We start from the raw sequence: 20,845 nt of genomic DNA on the forward strand, positions 1-20,845 counted from the left end.
AGGAAAGTGAAGAGACAGTGAGAGAGAGACAGAGAGGGAGCTGTGAGGCGCAGACAGACAGTTTTATTTTGCTTTGTTAAAAACAACTTACGGCAGCTAAATAACGCTCAGCTTTGTTGTTCACCTGATGTGTTGTTCATGAAGGGGTGTGTATGAGAAGAGATATTACATGTGTTCCTCTGCTTTGTGATGATGTGTTTTGTTTGCTCTGATGAGGATATTAAACTTCTTGCATGATTCTTGCCTTGTTGTTATTGTGTCTATATGGGTGCATGTGCTTTGGGAAGTCGTAGTGCACACCAGCAAATAGGGCTTCCCTGAAAGCCACTGTGTAATTCAAACCCAGTCTAAATAGTGTCATTGTTTTTATTTAAATATTTTTGGATAAAACATCTTTACACGTGGACTGTTAGTCGACAGTGTGCTGCTCCACACGGTTATAGATATAGAACGGAAAACAACATGATTTGGTTCAAAGATGGCCACAGGGACCATTTCAGAAAATGAATGGATATGACACATTTGGAGCCTCTGTAAAAATGTCAGAAAACATCAGGTCCAAAGTCTTAATTAATACAACACAAACTGTACACATAACTATAAAGACGTTAAAGTGATGGACACTTTAAAATCCTTGAGTTCACAATTAACACATTTTACACAATGTCAGAAGCTTCAAGTTGTCAAGTGTGATCACTTGAAAGAAAAGACGGTTGTGCCAGTAAGCACTCAACTTACTCCCTTTTGTAATGTTTTACTCCTTGTCAGCATGTTTGATAGACTGGTAGGTGGACATGACATTGATATAGTAACACAATAAATCAATGCATACAGTTTTTGCCGCACATTCATCAGAAATAGATCCAGCCTTTTAAAATCATATCCGTCTAATCCATTGATCTACAACTGTTGGCTGCAAAGACCTGACCTTATCTTTGAATTGTCGATGTTGAATTCTAAAGTTTGCCAGCAGTGTTCCCCTTAATCTTCATCTCTAACAAGAATCTTTATTGTATTGTTTGCAGAGCTTCTGTTTGCTCTACTGTGTTTGTTTCCTGTCTGTCAAATGGAGTCAAACGTAGTGTTGGGGATGTATCAGGAGCAGATTTGGTTATCAACAGCTAATTATTAATGTCAATATGATTATCGATATTAATAATTATATTTAATATATTATTATGATATAATCATGAATATACGGGGCACCACCCTGGGATCAGAGAAAAGATAACCTAAAACTGTATTCAGTCTCAATATAAAGGTTTTATTCTCACATGCCAATCATCGTGATCATTGGCATAGAAGTATAAAAACAATCGAACAATTAAAAAGGCGTGAAATTCAAGCACTAGCCTTCACAACCTGCTGTTATCCAGTGACATATACACAACAAGCACAAGAGACCGCTAGTTATAATATAATAAGATTTATTAAAATCAGTAATAATGATCACAATCAATAACACTGCAATTAACAAAGCCTTACTACCTAACTACCTAACACACAAAGCTAAGCTAAACAAAGGAAGAGACACACGTGGAATGTGTGTGTGTGTGTGTGTGTGTGTGTGTGTGTGTGTGTGTGTGTGTGTGTGTGTGTGTGTGTGTGTGCGTGCGTGCGTGTGGAGACTCGGCGGTCTGTGATCAAAACTTAAAACACGTTAACAAGAATTACAAGTGTAACCCACCTGGCGTGTGTTCCACCAACCCTGCAGGTATGTCTAATGTCTAGGTTCTGAGAGGAGACTGAAAGTAAAATAGAGCAGTAAAGTAGTAAATTAAACACTTTTATTTCTTCCCACAATAACTCACACCAACAGCTAAACCGTTTAAATTCACTGTATTGGTTTCTGTTTCAATGTTTAACGGTTTGTTTCACTTTTTTCCGGTATTCACCTTTAAGTTAAACAATAGCTTTAAATGGATTTTTTTTCACTTCAATACACTTTTTTATATTTGTAACGAGGACCTTTAACCTGGTACACAATTGGGCATGACAAAATTTAAACATACATCTGGCCCAATTTGAAGTTAAATTATCAATACCAAAACAAATATGGCAAATAATTGTTAGATAAATCGTTGAGACCCAACCAAAATAAAACACAAAAAATTGAGATCTCAATGAGCAAAAAATGTACTCTTGTGTCAACAGGTTGAGTATGAGTCAGTCTTTGGTTACTCAACCCAAGTTTGTGAATGTTTCAGTTTATTTTGAGTGCACTCAAGTTTCCTACCACCCTTTATGAGAAAGACTGTCCATCCTGGTTACAGACGATGAAGGCTGTGAGGTGAGTAGAGGAGAGGAGGACTGAAGATGATGGGGATGATGACTGGAGATCCAGTGAGCAGTGATGGAGGGGAATGATGAGGGGGAACCAGAAAGCAGCAGGATGAAGGCAGCTTGAGCACTCGATCCAGTTTGTAGAACAGCTCAACAAAAAACCAGCCTGCACAAAACGTGCAGGGAAAATTAATAATTGTCCTTATCAAAAGTCCAATGTGTTGTCTCTTTCTTTCTTTTTTTATCTCTCAGAGTTACACACACTATCACACAATCCCTCATACTTCACATAATAACATTTCACTCACATATATGCTTTAACTTTTGCATCCATATGCTTAATAAAAAAGCTCACAAAGAATATATTCACACATTAAGCACATAATATTAACCATGTCTGCTAAATTATCTGAAGTAGCTGACCAACAGGCCTAATTAGCATTTTTTCACAGTATTTACACATTTCCAAAATAAACACACCATTCGTAATATCACCATGAGCTTATCAGCTTATCCCGACTGTTTTTTTTTTAACACAATAAATCCACAGTCTGAAGTTATAAACCTTTTTCAAGTTATCAACCAGAATGCTAATTCACCGGGCTAGTTGAATGTGCTAATTCGCCGTGTTTGCTAACAGCTAACTCACCGGGATATTCAATAGCCACGTCGTTCGGACGGGTCAGGAACCTCCGCGACGTCGGACGACTTCTCCTTCCACGGTCAAAAAACTCTTCTAACGTAGCCTTTCTACTTCCTACTTTAAAGACAAGTAGTGAACTATTGTTTTGTGCTAATAACAGCCCTCTGCTGATGTTACACCACTAGGTGGCAGCGGCGAGCCACCAAACCAGAAAACTTAGATAATCTGAACTAGAATGGCTGTTCAGACTGCCGGGCTACACAAGCATATCCTACACTATCAAACTTATGTCTCTGCCCAGACAGATAGCCTCTTACTTTGTCGATGTGCGTAAGTCCGTCTTGTGCGGCGGCGATGCTTCTTGACGTGCCGGTGGCGGCGGGCTGTGGTTTGCGAGTCCTCGGCGGCAGCAGGGGACGCGACGAGTCGGTGGAGTCCAGACGAGAGCGGGGCGTAGCAGTTGTCTCTCGATGGTCGACTCGAATGAAGAAAACAGTTTGTGTTCCTTCCTTCCGTGGGCAACAATAAAATCGCACAGCTTGGCGATTTAGTCAGCTGACTTCAGACAGGAGCGGGGGCAGAGGTTATCCTTCCAACTGGTCACTGAAACAAAGGAACCGTTCGTTCCTCTTCTGCAGGCAGACAAAGAATCGGGCGGGTGCGGCGATCTCTCAGGATCCAAAAACGAGTAAAAGAAAAGGGGCGAGTCGCGGAAAACGGGGGGAAAACAGTCTGTCGCTGGTCTAGCGAGTTTGGGAAAAGACTGTGGCCTAAGACAAAGGAAACGCTGCAGACGTTAAAAGTTCATCTCCTGTTGCAGCGGTGTGCTGCGGTGGAGGAGCTCACCCCCTGTTGCAACGTCGTGTTGCGATGGAAGAGAGAGTTCTTAAGGCGGCGCAATTTTTATACCTCACGGCTGCTCCCGGGGACCCCCTGGGGTACCTGTGGTTGTCAGCCAATAGGGCACCAGTTGTGTGACGTTGCACTTCGCACCTTGGTGAGAAGTGAAACCAAAATGGCGGTTGTAGTTTTTTATTATCCCCTTTGTCCCTTTGTTCTGACCGCATGTGAAGGCTCCTGGGCCTGCGTAGGCCGCTTTGTGTAGTCCTGATGGTGAGGTCCCTTCAGTAGCCACTAGCTATGTTTGACTCCATTTCACCAATCAAACGTAGCCAGGTAGTCACATGACAGAACACAAAACCACCGGCCGGGTACAACTTTTCTTTCTGCTGGTGCTCTGTGGCGGGCCACGCTAACATCCACGCCTCCCTCCGTCCTCCTGGTATTCTTATGACAAAGTCCACACCGGTGTGAACTTTGTCATGTTGTATCATGTTTTGTCGAGGACGTGGACTATGAACACGGATAATAAGGATTGTAATCCCTAAAAGGACACAGCTTTGGTGAGTCTTGCTGTTAAAGGATCATTCACACCAGAGGAAATGGCTGAGAGAGATCTTTTTGAAAGTTTCCTGACCTGCCACGTGTGTTCAGAGACTTTCAGTGATCCTGTGTCTCTGAGCTGCAGCACTGATGGGCTCCAAACATCTCTGTCATTACCAGGAGGACGGAACGGAGCTGGTTTCAAAAGCTTTGTTGTAAAAATGAGTGACAGTGAGACAAAAAGAGAATGTTTTGAAACTACTATATTGAGCATGCTTGAGGATTTATTAGTGTTTCTTGTGGCTGAATTTGCCTTATTTTTGGTTATTTTGTAGAGATTGAATTGATTATTGTTTTAGTGGCAGAAATATTGTTTGGCAATATCTAAATTTGCACATTTATATTTTCTATTTAACGTTGATGCTCTGATTATTGAACCAGTAAATCAGACGTTACTCAGTACTTGAGTAGTTTTTCCACTAAATACTTTCTAGCTCTTAATCAAGTAACTATTTGGATGATTACTTTTTACTTCTACTTGACTCATATTATTAGAAAGTAACAATACTCTTACTTAAGTACAGCTTTTGGTTACTCTACTGCCCTCTGCAGGCCAGTGAGAGACTGATGATACTGGCCTGATGGTGGAGGATTCATTAATGGTCGTGTAGGTTTTGTTTTACATTTAGGTTTTTATTCATGTTTTTGTTGTGTACAATGAGATGTAAAGGTGACTATTATGTGTCTGTGTAATTTCAGAGGAAATGTTTTGCACAAGTGAAATACTTCTTTTATAGTATTTCCACTGTCTTGGAAGAGTACATTGTCATTTAATTAAATGATGATTTACATAGATACAAAACGTGTTAAACACAAATTCTGAATTGTAATGTTTTAGCCTCTGTGTTTCTGTCTTCAGCCATTTGTTTACAATGTCAATACATATTCTCAGTTATCTTCTTTTTCACTTACAAATAAACTGTTTACATACAAAGTTGCTGTGAAATCTGACAGTAAATCAAATACTACCATCTGCTGGTGATAGAATGAAATGTCAGCTTGTTTACTTAAAATGTTGGAATGTGAAACTGACAGGTGATTCAACGCCATTCCAGGTAGAAGGACGTGGACTATTAACACGGATCATACAGACTGATCACACAGCTTTGGTGAGTCTTGCTGTTAAAGGATCATTCACACCAGAGGAAATGGCTGAGAGAGATCTTCTTGAAAGTTTCCTGACCTGCCACGTGTGTTCAGAGACTTTCAGTGATCCTGTGTTTCTGGGCTGCAGCCACAGCTTCTGTTCAAGCTGCCTGCAACGATTCTGGGAACAAGCTAACAACAAAAACTGTCCCATTTGTAAAAGAAAATCCTCCAAAGATATTCTTCCGCCGAACTTCACCCTGAAGGGACTGGCTGACTCCTTTGCCGAGAGACAGAAAACTGGATCACCTGAGACGGAAAAGGGAGAGGAGAAGGTGGAGGTGGTGTGTAGTAAACACCCAGAAGAGGCTAGGCTATTTTGTGAGGATGAAGATCGAGTTGTGTGTCCTGTCTGTGAGGTTCCTATCCACCAGGGTCACAAGGTGATTCCTATAGAACAAGCAGTGAGAGACCTGAAGGACCGGATGAGATCTGACTTGGAGTCTCTGCAGGACAAGAGGGTCAAACACAAACAAGTGGAGAAAACATACGATGGAATGATTCAACACTCCAAGAAGCAGCTGTTGTCCACGGAGACACAGATCACAGCAGAGTTCAACAAGCTGCACCAGTTCCTGAAAGAGGAAGAGGAGTCCAGACTGGCAGCTCTGAGGGAGGAAGAGGAGCAGAAGGGGAAGAGGATCAGCAGAGAGATGAAGGTGATCCAGGATCAGATCTCCTCTATGTCAGACAGTATCTCTGCCGTTGAAGAAGACCTGCAGAAAGACAACATGCCGTTCCTCAGCAGTTATAAATCCACTCAGACCAGAACCAGAGTCCAGACCTCACTGTCATATCCACAGCCGGTCTCGGGAGCACTGATAGATGTGGCCAAACATCTGGGCAACCTGTCCTTCAGGGTCTGGGAGAAGATGAAGGATGTGGTCCACTTCAGTCCTGTCATTCTGGACCCAAACACTGCAGCCTCCAGTCTCTGTCTGTCTGATGATCTGACCCGGGTGAGACAGGGAGACAAAAAACTGCAGCTTCCTGACAATCCAGAGAGAAACTCTAAGTATGCCGAGGTTCTGGGCTCTGAGGGCTTCAGCTCAGGGAAACACAGCTGGGAGGTGGAGGTGGGAGACCATCCTGTCTGGTTGTTAGGGTTGGCTAAAGAGGCATATGACAGGAAGGGAGAGATATCTGTGATGCCAAAATATGGAATCTGGTGTTTAGTGTACCGTGGGGGAAAATACACTAATGGATCTCGTGAGACTGTCAGAGTGGAGAAGAGTCTCCAGAGGATCAGAGTCCAGCTGGACTATGATGGGGGACAGGTGTCTTTCTACAACCCTGAAGACAAGACTCACATCTACACTCACAGAGACACTTTTACTGAGAAACTCTTCCCCTGGTTCAGTATCGGACGAGCTGGTGATGCTAAAACAGCTGATATCAAAATATGTCAAAGTGATGTAGGGTTTTCTAAAAATGTGTAAAAACATTCATTTTTATTTTACTGTGTTTTTATAATAAGTGATGGTAAAAACATGCAGACTATTCCTTTGTACTGTTTTCGAACACGGAGTGGATGAGGACTTCATTTCCCAGAATCCCCTTTTTCCCGTTTTACAATAGGCGAGTTCGACTTGATGTAGCCGCCTGCAGCGCGCTACCTAACGTGATGTGTTGAAAGTGATGCATGATGGCTAGAATTGTGTCCGACTTAGCAGCAGACTGCAAAGACGTCACAGACCATATCACGTGACCCAAAACATCGCGGGAACAAGAGCTGCGTTTCAATAACGGTTTGAGTCGCCCTCGCTCACTTGCCCTAAGCACTTGCCCTCGGGGGAATCCCCGCCGCCATCTTAAGGGCTGTTCCATTTCCCTGAACAGCTGAAGTGAACTCCGTGAGATCGACCCTTGAGGGCTGAGTGATCGAGTGAACAACGATAGTCACTTCAGAGCTGTATATCACCCACAATGCATTGCAGTGGTGCACGAAAAATATGTCCATGTGGTGGCGATAATGAACCTCAAACACCATTGTCTGCTGTCTATTCACCACCAAGGAAGAAGAAGAAAGAAGAAAGTAGAAAATGAATTAAATTTAATTCATTTTCTACTTTCTTCTTTATAAATTATGCAATTAGACTGTCTGTTGCAGAGTTATGGCAGAGCCCACCGTTTACAAGTGTAAGTATATAAGCCGACGTATTGCCATCCAGCGTAGAATACGTCTTTGTCTCAATGAAATGAGTCTCCACATATTTTGTGTAATTTGGAATAGGCAGTATAGCGCTACTCCAACAACGTGTGGTTGATCCATGATTGTCTGGGCTGTTAGTGAACGAGGGCAGGTGTGTTCCATTTACCCCTTTCACTCCCCCTCCGCCCTCTTTCCCTCCGCCCTCCAAGGGGCCTCCGTGTGACGTCATAGCAAGGGCTGAGGGCAAGTGAGCGAGGGCGACTCAAACCGTTATTGAAACGCAGCTCAGTTTTTAAGAGCCGCTTCTTGCGGCGCTTGGCAGCGCGGTCCACGGTGGCTGCAACTGGCTTGTCCACACCTCCGCTACAGCGGAATGGTTCTCATTGGTTAAAAGTTCAATGACGTGTGTTCAGGTCCGCACTCGGTGGCCACCTTGTGGTGAAATTATACTTTTTATTTTGGTCGCTTTGATCTCATGGCTTGATCTTAAGTTCCGTGCATTGTGCTGTGAGTAAGCCTATTAAATGTGAGGTCTGGTTAATACAAACATAGAATGATAATACAAATATACTGGAAAAAAAGAATGCCTTTCACATGTTGCTTTGCATGTGTGTAATATATATATATATAGAGAGAGACTTTATCGGTCAGAGGACTCTTTTCACATATCTCCATCGATTGTGTTTTAGTTTACACGACGGTGACGGTTTTTCTTTTCTCGAGCCGCGATAGCGTGGTCTTCGTCACTAGCTCCGACATTAGCGCTGCAGTGAGTTAGCTCGCAGCAGAGAGCTAGCCTGCTTCACAACACGGACGCGAGGAGCGACACGAGGAACGACATTCGTGGGAGTCGTGAGGACAGAGCGGACGAGGTACAGCCAGGAACGAGGACGTGTTGCTGGTAGCCCGGGCTACGGGAGTCGTCGCGGAGCTGTCTGGACATCGCTCTACGGCCTGGCTGGCTAACGCCATATTGCATCTGCGACGGAAGGTTGCGTGAGTACTTGACATTGGAACGGAACCGAGAGACGGGACTGTTTTAAAGCAGACTATGTGAACTGTCCTGGTTTCCAAGTTTAACGCTTTGTGACCGGATAAAACTTCATGTGCACCAACTCTACGAATGGGCCCCAACGTTAGGGAAAATTATCCAAGCGCTTGGGTTAGGTTTTTTTGGGTGGTAGCATTATTATATGTGAACTGTGAACATACTTTGGTACAGGAAATGCTGTGTGTTTGTTGGTTTCTATATACTCATCCATGTCTGAAGCATGCTCCACGTATTATTCCAAAGGTTTACAGCGAATAAAGGTTTGTGTCTTACCTTTTATATGTTGTTCGTTAACATTCTTTCAGAGTAAACTGTATTTATTTGATTTCTGAGGGCTTACATAATTTTATGCTATGGCATCATTGGCATAGAAGTATAAAAACAATCAAACAATTAAAAAGGCGTGAAATTCAAGCACTAGCCTTCACAACCTGCTGTTATCCAGTGGCATATACACAACAAGCACAAGAGACCGCTAGTTATAATATAATAAGATTTATTAAAATCAGTAATAATGATTACAATCAATAACACTGCAATTAACAAAGCCTTACTACCTAACTACCTAACACACAAAGCTAAGCTACACAAAGGAAGAGACACACGTGGAGTGTGTGTGTGTGTGTGCGTGTGTGTGGAGGAAGAGAGAGAGAGAGATGGCCGGGGACGACCACGGTGGAGCTATTCCTCAAAGCGTTCAGGGGCGGAGCCACTGACGTCAGATAGAATAGCAAGAGAGGGAGAGAGAGAGAGAGAGAGATAGGCCGGGGACGACCACCAGATGGAGCTATTCCTCAAAGCGTTCAGGGGCGGAGCCACTGACGTCAGATAGAAACGCGAGAGAGGGAGAGATGGCCGGGTACAGCCACCAGATGGAGCTATTCCTCACAGCTTTCAGGGGCGGAGCCACTGACGTCAGATAGAATAGCAAGAGAGGGAGAGAGAGAGAGAGAGAGAGAGAGATGGCCGGGTACAGCCACCAGATGGAGCTATTTCCTTAGCGTCTGGAAACAGAAACAGCTGGCAGAGGATACGTGTGGGGGCGGTGTATGTGTGTGCACATGTGTGTTAGCCAGAACAAAGAGAGAGAGAGAATGGCCGCGTAATAAACAAAGGATCAGTAAGCTATTACCATCACACGGGAGCTCGTGAATGAACTGGCGTTCGTTCTGCGGGACCCCGGTCCTTTAACTGATGGTAGATCACTTACTGAATTTGTGAATGTGTCCGAGGTTGGACACGCATTGTTTCCGAGATGAAACCCAGCGGCGTGGGTACACAATCAGCATTCAAATACAACAACACATAAAACAACTCGGCAGTCCATGTTCAAAACTTAAAACATGTTAACAAAAATTACAAGCATATGCTACACTATGAAACTTATGTCTCTGCCCAGACAGATAGCCTCTTACTTTGTCAATGTGCGTAAGTCCGTCTTGTGCGGCGGCGGTGCTACTTGACGTGCCGGCGGCGGCGGGCTGTTGTTTGCGAGTCCTCGGCGGCAGCAGGGGACGCGACGAGTCGGTTGAGTCCAGACGAGAGCGGGGCGTAGCAGTTGTCTCTCGATGGTCGACTCAAATGAAGAAAACAGTTTGTGTTCCTTCCTTCCGTTGTTACAGCTACTGCTTGAGTGTGTGTGTGTGGTGTGCATGTGCAGGCATAGTGAGTGATTGCAGGTGTGCTGAGACAGAGCAGAGCCCCATCAGCTGCATCCCATCCTGCAATCACCGAGGCTACTTCTCCTCAGTCCTGCCACATGCTCGCTGCCAGATCGTAGCCACTGTTCCCACCTGCCTGCCTGCCTGCTCTGCTCCCCGGCCCCGCTCACCTCCACCAGCCTCCGCCTGGTAACACCCCTGCCTGCTCCTTCCTCAGCCTGCCCCCCTTCAAGGACACCCCCAGACCCTCAACTTGCCTGCCGTTGAACCTTTTCAATAAAACCTGTTAATTCCACCTGAACTCCTGTCTGTCCGCATTTGGGTCCTCACCACTGTCCCGTTAACAGTACGATCTGGCCAGTATGGACCCAGCGGACCAGGATGGTGCCGTCCGTCAAGCGCTCACAGGACAGGGCGCGGTCCTCGTGCAACACAGTGAGGTGTTGCAAGCACTCACGGCTCAGATAACCGAGATGTCACAGACCCTGGCAAATCTCCAACTGCAATTTTCTGCCCAAGACTGTCCCCCAGCCCCCGTGGCAACCGGCAGCAACCAGCTTCAAACCCGGGAGCCCCATGTGCCGCCTCCAGAGCCCTATGACGGTAACCTCGGCACTTGTAGAGATTTTTTGATGCAATGTAATATTGTTTTTGACCAACAGCCCAGTTCATATGCTTCCGACCGAGCCAAGGTGGCGTACCTGATGGGTTGTCTCCGGGGGGCTGCACGCAGCTGGGCCACAGCGGTGTGGGAGCAGCAGTCTCCGCTTGTTTCCTCCTACCCCGACTTCACAGCAGAGATGAGGAAGATTTTTGATCATCCCGTCCGGGGGAGAGACGCTGCCAAGAGACTGATCTCCATCCGCCAAGGTGCCAGCTCTGTCGCAGAATTCGCCATCCGTTTCCGCTGCCTCGCCACGGAGAGTGGCTGGAATGAGGAGGCACTCCAGGGGGCCTTTCAGAACGGCCTCAATGAGACCCTTAAGGATGAGCTGGTTTCTCACCCGGAGCCCGAGGGACTGGATATCTTGATTGCCTTGACCATCCGCATAGACAACCGCATCCGTGAGCGTCGGAGGGAGAAGACAGGTAAGGTAAATCCTCCCACTACACCATCAACCTTACCTTGTTTTTCTCCCCCGACTGCCTCTATTCCTCAGTGTCCTCCAGATCCCGAACCCATGCAACTGGGCCGAGCCAAACTCTCGCCAGAGGAGAGGCAGCGCCGGTTCAATTCCTGGAGCTGTCTGTACTGTGGCCAAACCGGGCATTTTCTACTCTCCTGTCCACTCCGCCCGGGAAAAGGGCCGGCTCAGCAGTAGTGGGGGAGTTACTGTTGAGTCATAGTAGTCAGTCTCCTTCCAGACCCCAGATCAATGCCTCCCTCATATGGCAGGACCAGACATTACCCTTGTGTGCTCTCCTTGATTCAGGGGCTGAGGAGAGCTTTTTAGACAGCAAGATGGTAGCACAGCTGGCTATAGACACTGTACCACTGGAATCGCCTATAACTGCCAGAGCTCTAAATGATAGATTTCTTACCCGTGTGACTAACAAGACTGTGCCCGTCCTCCTCAGAGTCTCAGGTAATCATCAGGAGATGATTAGTTTTCATGTCATAAACTGCCCCAGCTCTCCCCTGGTTCTCGGCTATCCCTGGTTGAGGGCACACAACCCCCAACTTGACTGGTCAACTGGTAAGGTAATCTCTTGGAGTAATTTTTGTCACGCCAACTGTCTGCATTCAGCCCCTGCTCCTGCCTCGTCTTTACCGCTATCAGTTCCTGAGCCAGCTGACCTGACTTCTGTACCCCCAGTTTATCATGACCTGGCCCCTGTTTTCTGTAGACATCGTGCACTATCATTACCACCTCACCGGCCGTACGACTGCGCTATCGACCTGCAGCTGGGCGCACCGCACCCCCACAGTCGCCTGTACAACCTCTCTCGTCCTGAGCGGGAGGCTTTGGAGGAGTACATCCGGGACTCCTTGGCTGCAGGCCTCATCAGACCATCCTCTTCCCCAGTGGGTGCAGGGTTCTTTTTTGTGGGTAAGAAAGATGGCACTCTCAGGCCTTGTATTGATTTCCGGGGACTAAACAACATAACCATCAAGAATACCTATCCTCTGCCACTAATCGATTCTGCTTTTTCCCCTCTTCATGGAGCCAAGATATTCACCAAGCTGGACCTGCGAAACGCTTACCATCTCATCCGTGTCAGGGAGGGGGATGAGTGGAAGACCGCCTTCAATACCTCTCTGGGACATTTTGAATATCTGGTGATGCCGTTCGGTCTAACAAATGGTCCTGCTGTTTTTCAGACCTTCATAAATGATGTGCTCCGAGACATGGTCGGGCGGTTTGTGTTCGTCTATCTGGATGATATCCTCGTCTTTTCACCTAACCTTGAAACTCATCAGCAGCATGTCCGTCAGGTACTCCAACGACTGTTGGAGAACAAGTTATTTGTCAAGCCTGCCAAATGTGAATTCCATGCTTCCACTGTGTCCTTTTTGGGCTATGTCATCACACAGGGGCAGGTGAAGATGGATCCCGCTAAGGTTGAGGCAGTATCTGAGTGGCCTGTCCCCACTACCAGAAAGCAGTTACAGAGGTTTTTGGGGTTTGCCAATTTTTACCGGCGATTCATCAAGAACTATAGTCGCCTAGCAGCCCCTCTCACAGCTCTGACCTCAACCTCTCGTCAGTTCCACTGGACTACACAGGCTGCGAGTGCGTTTCAACTTAAAGGCCGCTTCACCTCTGCTCCCATTCTCACCCAGGTGGATCCAGATCTTCAGTTTGTGGTCGAGGTGGATGCTTCCGAGACTGGGGTCGGAGCCATTCTTTCTCAACGTTCTCCCACTGACCATAAACTGCATCCTTGTGCGTTTTACTCTCACAAGCTGTCCTCCGCAGAAAAAAATTATGATGTTGGAAACCGGGAACTCCTGACAGTCAAACTGGCACTGGAGGAGTGGCGCCATTGGTTGGAGGGAGCCAACCAGCCTTTCATTGTGTGGACGGACCACAAGAACCTGGCCTACATCCAGACGGCTAAGCGTCTTAACCCACGACAAGCCAGGTGGGCCTTGTTTTTTGGAAGATTCAATTTCACCTTGACTTATCGCCCTGGTTCCAGGAACACCAAGCCAGATGCCCTGTCCCGCCAGTTCACAGCTGATGCACCTCCGGAATCAGATCCCATTCTACCCCCATCCTGCATTGTGGCCTCCTTGACCTGGGACATTGAGTCCCGTGTGTGCCGCGCCCAGCAGAATCAACCCGATCCAGGTAATGGCCCCCCACAACTCCCTTTTTGTTCCAGAGTCGGTCCGCTCTGAAGTCCTCCAATGGGCCCATTCAACCAGACTTACCTGTCATCCCGGGGTGGGCCGTACTCTGGCCTTCCTTCGGCGGTGCTTCTGGTGGCCGACCATGGACAGGGACACCAGGGACTTTGTTACTGCTTGCCCGGTTTGTGCCGCAAACAAGACTTCGACTCAACCCCCCTCTGGTCTACTCCGCCCCCTGCCTGTACCCAGTCGTCCATGGTCCCATATAGCCTTGGATTTTGTGACCGGTCTTCCCACATCGAATGGTAACATGGTAATCTTAACTATTGTTGACAGATTTTCCAAATCAGCCCATTTCATTCCTCTGGCCAAACTCCCCTCCTCAAGAGAGACTGCTGACCTTCTGATCTCTCATGTGTTTCGTTTTCATGGTATCCCCGTTGATATTGTGTCGGACCGAGGCCCCCAGTTCATTTCACGGGTATGGAAAGCTTTCTGCTCTGCTCTTGGGTGTTCTGTTAGCCTTTCCTCAGGATTCCATCCACAGACCAATGGCCAGACCGAGCGAGTCAATCAGGAGCTGGAAGCCGCCCTTCGCTGTGTGGTCTCTACTAACCCCTCCCGGTGGAGTTCTGAGCTGCCATGGGTGGAGTACGCCCATAACTCCCTCACCAATGCCTCTCTAGGTATGTCACCATTTGAATGTTGCCTTGGATACCAACCCCCCTTGTTTCCAAGTCAGGAGGAGGAGGTGGCCGTGCCCTCGGTCCAGAGCCATCTGCGCCGCTGCCGCCGCACATGGAGGACAGCCCGGGCGGCACTTCTCCGTGCATCCAATAGAGCCCGGACCTATGTAGACCGTCACCGTGCTGTGGCTCCGGTTTACACCCCTGGTCAGAAGGTATGGCTGTCATCTCGGAACATCCCCTTGAGGGTGGAGTCTAAAAAGTTGTCCCCACGTTTCATTGGGCCATTTGTAATTGATCGTGTTATCAACCCTTCTGCTGTCCGGTTGAAGCTCCCCGCATCTCTTCGCATTCATCCTACCTTTCATGTGTCCCAGATCAAGCCTGTCGAGTCCTCTGTCTCCCCCCACTGTAGCACCTCCTCCTCCTCGGCTGATCGATTCAGAGGCTGTTGGATGTGCGACGCAGGGGAAGAGGCTGGCAATACCTTGTGGACTGGGAGGGCTATGGGCCAGAGGAGCGTGCCTGGATTCCTCGCCGGCTCATCTTGGACCCCTCCCTCATTCGGGACTTCCACGCCCGCCACCCTGACAGGCCCGTTCGGGCGCCAGGAGGCGCCCATAGGAGGGGGGGTACTGTTACAGCTACTGCTTGAGTGTGTGTGTGTGTGTGTGTGTGTGGTGTGCATGTGCAGGCATAGTGAGTGATTGCAGGTGTGCTGAGACAGAGCAGAGCCCCATCAGCTGCTTCCCATCCTGCAATAACCGAGGCTACTTCTCCTCAGCCCTGCCACATGCTCGCTGCCAGATCGTAGCCACTGTTCCCACCTGCCTGCCTGCCTGCCTGCTCTGCTCCCCGGCCCCGCTCACCTCCACCAGCCTCCGCCTGGTAACACCCCTGCCTGCTCCTTCCTCAGCCTGCCCCCCTTCAAGGACACCCCCAGACCCTCAACTTGCCTGCCGTTGAACCTTTTCAATAAAACCTGTTAATTCCACCTGAACTCCTGTCTGTCCGCATTTGGGTCCTCACCACTGTCCCGTTAACATCCGTGGGCAACAATAGAATCGCACAGCATGGCGATTTAGTCAGCTGACTTCAGACAGGAGTGGGGTGCAGAGGTTATCCTTCCGACTGGTCACTGAAACAAAGGAACCTTTCGTTCCTCTTCTTCAGGCAAACAAAGAATTGCGCGGGTGCGGCGATCTCTCAGGATCCAAAAACGAGTAAAAGAAAAGGAGCGAGTCGCGGAAAATGGGGGGAAAACAGTCTGTCGCTCGTCTAGCGAGTTTGGGAAAAGACTGTGGCCTAAGACAAAGGAAACGCTGCAGACTTTAAAAGTTCATCTCCTGTTGCAGCGGTGTGCTGCGGTGGAGGAGCTCACCCCCTATTGCAATGTCATGTTGCGATGGAAGAGAGAGTTCTTAAGGCAGCGCAATTTCTGCTCCCGGGGACCCCCTGGGGTACCTGTGGTTGTCAGCCAATAGGGCACCAGTTGTGTCACGTTGCACCTTGGTGAGAAGTGAAACCAAAATGGCGGTTGTAGTTTTTTATTATCCCCTTTGTCCCTTTGTTCTGACCGTATGTGAAGGCTCCTGGGCCTGCATAGGCCGCTTTTTGTAGTCCTGATGGTGAGGTCCCTTCAGTAGCCACTAGCTATGTTTGACTCCATTTCACCAATCAAACGTAGCCAGGTAGTCACATGACAGAACACAAAACCACCGGCCGGGAACAACTTTTCTTTCTGCTGAGGAAATGGCTGAGAGAAATCTTCTTGAAAGTTTCCTGACCTGCCACGTGTGTTCAGAGACTTTCAGTGATCCTGTGTCTCTGAGCTGCAGCACTGATGGGCTCCAAACATCTCTGGCATTACCAGGAGGACGGAACGGAGCTGGTTTCAAAAGCTTTGTTATAAAAATGAGTGACAGTGAGACAGAAGAGAATGTTTTGAAACTACTAAATTGAGCATGCTTGAGGATTTATTAGCGTTTCTTGTGGCTGAATTTGCCTTATTTTTTGTTATTTTGTAGAGATTGAATTGATTATTGTTTTAGTGACAGAAATATTGTTTGGCAATATCTAAATTTGCACATTTATATTTTCTATTTAGTCTATTTTACGTTGATGCTCTGATTATTGAACCAGTAAATCAGACGTTACTCTTTACTTGAGTAGTTTTTCCACTAAATACTTTCTTGCTCTTACTCAATTAACTATTTGGATGACTACTTTTTACTTCTACTTGAGTCATATTTTTTTTAAATAACAATACTCTTACTTGAGTACAGCTTTTGGTTACTTTACTGCCCTCTGCAGGCCAGTGAGAGACTGATGACACTGGCCTGATGGTGGAGGATTCATTAATGGTCGTGTACGTTTGGTTTTACATTTAGGTTTTTATTCATGTTTGTGTTGCGTACAATGAGATGTAAAGGTGACAATTATGTGTCTGTGTAATTTCAGAGGAAATGTTATGCACAAGTGAAATACTTCTTTTATAGTATTTTCACTGTCATGGAAGAGTACATTGTCATTTAATTAAATGATGATTTACATTGATATAAAACGTGTTAAACACAAATTCTGAATTGTAATGTTTTAGCCTCTGTGTTTCTGTGTTCAGACATTTGTTTACAATGTTAATACATATTCTCAGTTATCTTCTTTTTCACTTACAAATAAACTGTTTACATACAAAGTTGCTGTGAAATCTGACAGTAAATCAAATAGTACCATCTGGTGGTGATAGAATGAAATGTCAGCTTTTTTACTTTAAAAGTTGGAAAGTGAAAGTAAAAAGTGATTCGACGCCATTCTAGGTAGAAGGACGTGGACTATTAACACGGATCATACGGACTGATCATACAGCTTCGGTGAGTCTTGCTGTTAAAGGATCATTCACACCAGAGGAAATGGCTGAGAGAGATCTTCTTGAAAGTTACCTGACCTGCCACGTGTGTTCAGAGACTTTCAGTGATCCTGTGTCTCTGAGCTGCAACCACAGCTTCTGTTCAAGCTGCCTGCAACTATTCTGGAAACAAGCTAACAACAAAAACTGTCCCATTTGTAAAAGAAAATCCTCCAAAGAACTTCTTCCGCTGAACTTCAACCTGAAGGGACTGGCTGACTCCTTTGCCAAGAGACAGAAAACTGGATCACCTGAGAGAGAAAAGGGAGAGGAGAAGGTGGAGGTGATGTGTGTAAACACCCAGAAGAGGCTAGGCTGTTCTTCGAGGATGAAGATCGAGTTCTGTGTCCTGTGTGTGAGTTTTCTCTCCACCAGGGTCACAAGGTGGTTCCTATAGAACAAGCAGTCAGAGACCTGAAGGACCGGATGAGATCTGACTTGAAGTCTCTGAAAGACAAGATGGTCAAACACAAACAAGTGGAGGAAACATACGATGGAATGATTCAACACTCCAAGGAGCAGCTGTTGTCCACGGAGACACAGATCAGAGCAGAGTTCAACAAGCTGCACCAGTTCCTGAAAGAGGAAGAGGATCAGCAGAGAGATGAAGGTGATCCAGGATCAGATCTCCTCTCTGTCAGACAGTATCTCTGCTGTTGAAGAAGACCTGCAGAAAGACAACGTGCCGTTCCTCAGCAGTTATAAATCCACTCAGACCAGAACCAGAGTCCAGACCTCACTGTCAGATCCACAGCCGGTCTCGGGAGCACTGATAGATGTGGCCAAACATCTGGGCAACCTGTCCTTCAGGGTCTGGGAGAAGATGAAGGATGGTGTCCACTTCAGTCCTGTCATTCTGGACCCAAACACTGCATCCTCCAGTCTCTGTCTGTCTGATGATCTGACCCAGGTGAGACGGGGAGACACAAACCTGCAGCTTCCTGACAATCCAGAGAGAAACTCTAAGTATGCCAAGGTTCTGGGCTCTGAGGGCTTCAGCTCAGGGAAACACAGCTGGGAGGTGGAGGTGGGAGACCATCGACACTGGTCTGTAGGTTTGGCTAAAGAGTCATATCACAGGAAGGGAGAAATATCTGTGACACCAAAATATGGAATCTGGTGTTTATTGTATGAGGGGGGAAAATACATTGTTGGAGCTGGTGAGACTGTCAGAGTGAAGAAGAGTCTCCAGAGGATCAGAGTCCAGCTGGACTATGATGGGGGGCAGGTGCCTTTCTACAACCCTGAAGACATGACTCCCATCTACACTCACAGAGACACGTTTACTGAGAAACTCTTCCCCTGGTTCTATATCGGACGAGCTGGTGATGCTAAAACAGCTGATATCAAAATATGTCAAAGTGAGGTTTCTGTGATGTTCAGGGAGGGAGGTGAGCTCTCAGCGACTCATTAGGATTTCAGAGTAGTGGTCGTCGTTTGTTCAGGTTTTTAAAGAAAATCTTTCATTTGAAACCAAAAATAATGATATACTGTTCAGAATGGAACAAAAAGTGAATGTTGATGTAATAATCTCCCTGTTTCCTTTCTACCAAGTGTGACTGTTGATTGTCAGACATATTCTATATATTACTTTAGTTTCACGTATTTGAACAAAAGTGCAAGAAAATGTAACAAGTCCATCAAATACACTTAAAGGTTGAGTAGGTGATTCTATCCAGAAATACTTTCTGTTATATACCTTGAAATCCTTGTAACATACCGATAGCAATAAATACATTAAATGCTCTGACATAAAATTTTATTTTTTAAATTTTTTAAATTGTGGCCGTGGCAGGACTGTAAAAACCCCGTCCAATCAAAAACGGCCGGACGGCCTGCCTGTCTGTCAATGCTTACTTCCTGTTTGCGGCACTCTGAGGTCTGAACAAAGGGGGCGGGGCTTTTTCAGTTCACCGATGCGTTCAAAGTCAAAGTTTCTGTGGTTTTTCCAACTGACCTACTCCTTGTATAAATATGTAAATATACCATTCCTTTTTCTGAACATCTGTCTGTCCAGTAATTAACACAGTTCTGTGTTTTTCCTACACACCTCATGGTTGTAAACATAACTTTTGTCCCTAATTCAATCTTCCATTTTTTTGGAGCAACCAACAGACAAACGTGAGGAAAGTGAAGAGACAGTGAGAGAGAGACAGAGAGGGAGCTGTGAGCCGCAGACAGACAGTTTTACTTTGCTTTGTTAAAAACAACTTACGGCAGCTAAATAACGCTCAGCTTTGTTGTTCACCTGATGTGTTGTTCATGAAGGGGTGTGTATGAGAAGAGATATTACATGTGTTCCTCTGCTTTGTGATGATGTGTTTTGTTTGCTCTGATGAGGATATTAAACTTCTTGCATGATTCTTGCCTTGTTGTTATTGTGTCTATATGGGTGCATGTGCTTTGGGAAGTCGTAGTGCACAAAAGCAAATAGGGCTTCCCCGAAAGCCACTGTGTAATTCGAACCCAGTCTAAATTGTGTCATTGTTTTTATGCTCTGACGTAAAAAAAATGTGTCCGTGGCAGGACTGTAAAAACCCCGTCCAATCAAAAAAGGCTGATGAAAATAATTGGGTGGCCTGATTGTTAATGCTTACTTCCTGCTTCCTGGTCTCTGTCATTTTTTTGCAGATAAAATCATTGAACATGTCATAAGGACAAATGCCGGTTCAACCGGTTTAGCCCGCACACTGAACCAAAGCGGTGAAACCAGAAATAAACCCAACCCTAGTCTCAATTTACAAGGGGATGTAGCCTCCGTAGACTAATGATTACGTTTTAGTCTTACAGGCTAGCTAATGAATGACCAGCGTGTCCCAGCAGCAGTCGTTCACCGGTCGGTCATTGGTTTCTGGCTGAGGCTCCGCAGGGAATGTTGCTGGTTTTGCGCTCACTGCAAAAACTCATTTGGCTTCACGTTGTCCCCCGAGGGTAAACACAAGGATGAAGGTTGATATTCATAATCATATTTTACCAAAGGAGTGGCCCGATTTGAAGCAGGTAGGCAGAAGAGCTCATTGAGGATCTGAGAGGTTTTTAGAAGTCTTCTCACCGTTGGAGGGTTTTTTGTATCAGTTTTGTATCAGTTTTGTATCAGGAGTGCAGCTTTTGGTTACTCTACTGCCCTCTGCAGGCCAGTGAGAGACTGATGATACTGGCCTGATGGTGGAGGATTCATTAATGGTCGTGTAGGTTTGTTTTACACACGGACGTAATTTAGGGGGGGGACACAGGGGACATGTCCCCTGCACTTTTTCAAAAGGCCGTTTTGGTCCCCTGCACTTTTTACCGTCCAAAAACAATGTTACGCTATAGTAAACAGAGACGCGTCAAGCACTAGGACCAAGCGGAAAACGGCCGCTCAAACTGAAGCCTGTTTCCCTTTGTCTAGACCGCCCACAAGCTCCTCGATTGGCTCTGCCGTTTCTTGTGTGATTGGCCGTCCCCGCTGTCGCTCCATCTTGCTTGCACACCGACGGTCTGCTAGTCTGCGGTCAGGAGTCCTACAGGAGTCCGCTACTGGAAGTTGGGAGTTTGTTCTGCCTGGTTCACGTCAGCTAGAAGGATTGTAATATCA

At 46.5% G+C, this 20,845-nt stretch overlaps 1 protein-coding gene and 1 pseudogene across 2 annotated transcripts; both read left to right on the top strand.

Annotated features, from left to right (window-relative positions):
• Positions 1-4,368: 4,368 nt before the first annotated feature.
• Positions 4,369-6,954, top strand: LOC311010262 (nuclear factor 7, brain-like; the record flags this gene model as incomplete). The annotated part of the gene is made up of 2 exons (XM_084040796.1): positions 4,369-4,478; positions 5,604-6,954. 2 exons carry the CDS (start codon positions 4,369-4,371, stop codon positions 6,952-6,954), a joined length of 1,461 nt encoding a protein of 486 aa, XP_083896922.1.
• A 10,318-nt stretch (positions 6,955-17,272) lies between these two features.
• On the top strand, positions 17,273-18,753 carry LOC311010252 (zinc-binding protein A33-like; annotated as a pseudogene). The gene has a single exon. The product of its transcript is annotated as a zinc-binding protein A33-like (transcript).
• Positions 18,754-20,845: the final 2,092 nt, after the last annotated feature.

The sequence above is a fragment of the Eutrigla gurnardus genome, assembly GCF_963514095.1.
Source record: "Eutrigla gurnardus genome assembly, contig: SCAFFOLD_54, whole genome shotgun sequence".
Lineage (NCBI taxonomy): Eukaryota > Metazoa > Chordata > Actinopteri > Perciformes > Triglidae > Eutrigla > Eutrigla gurnardus.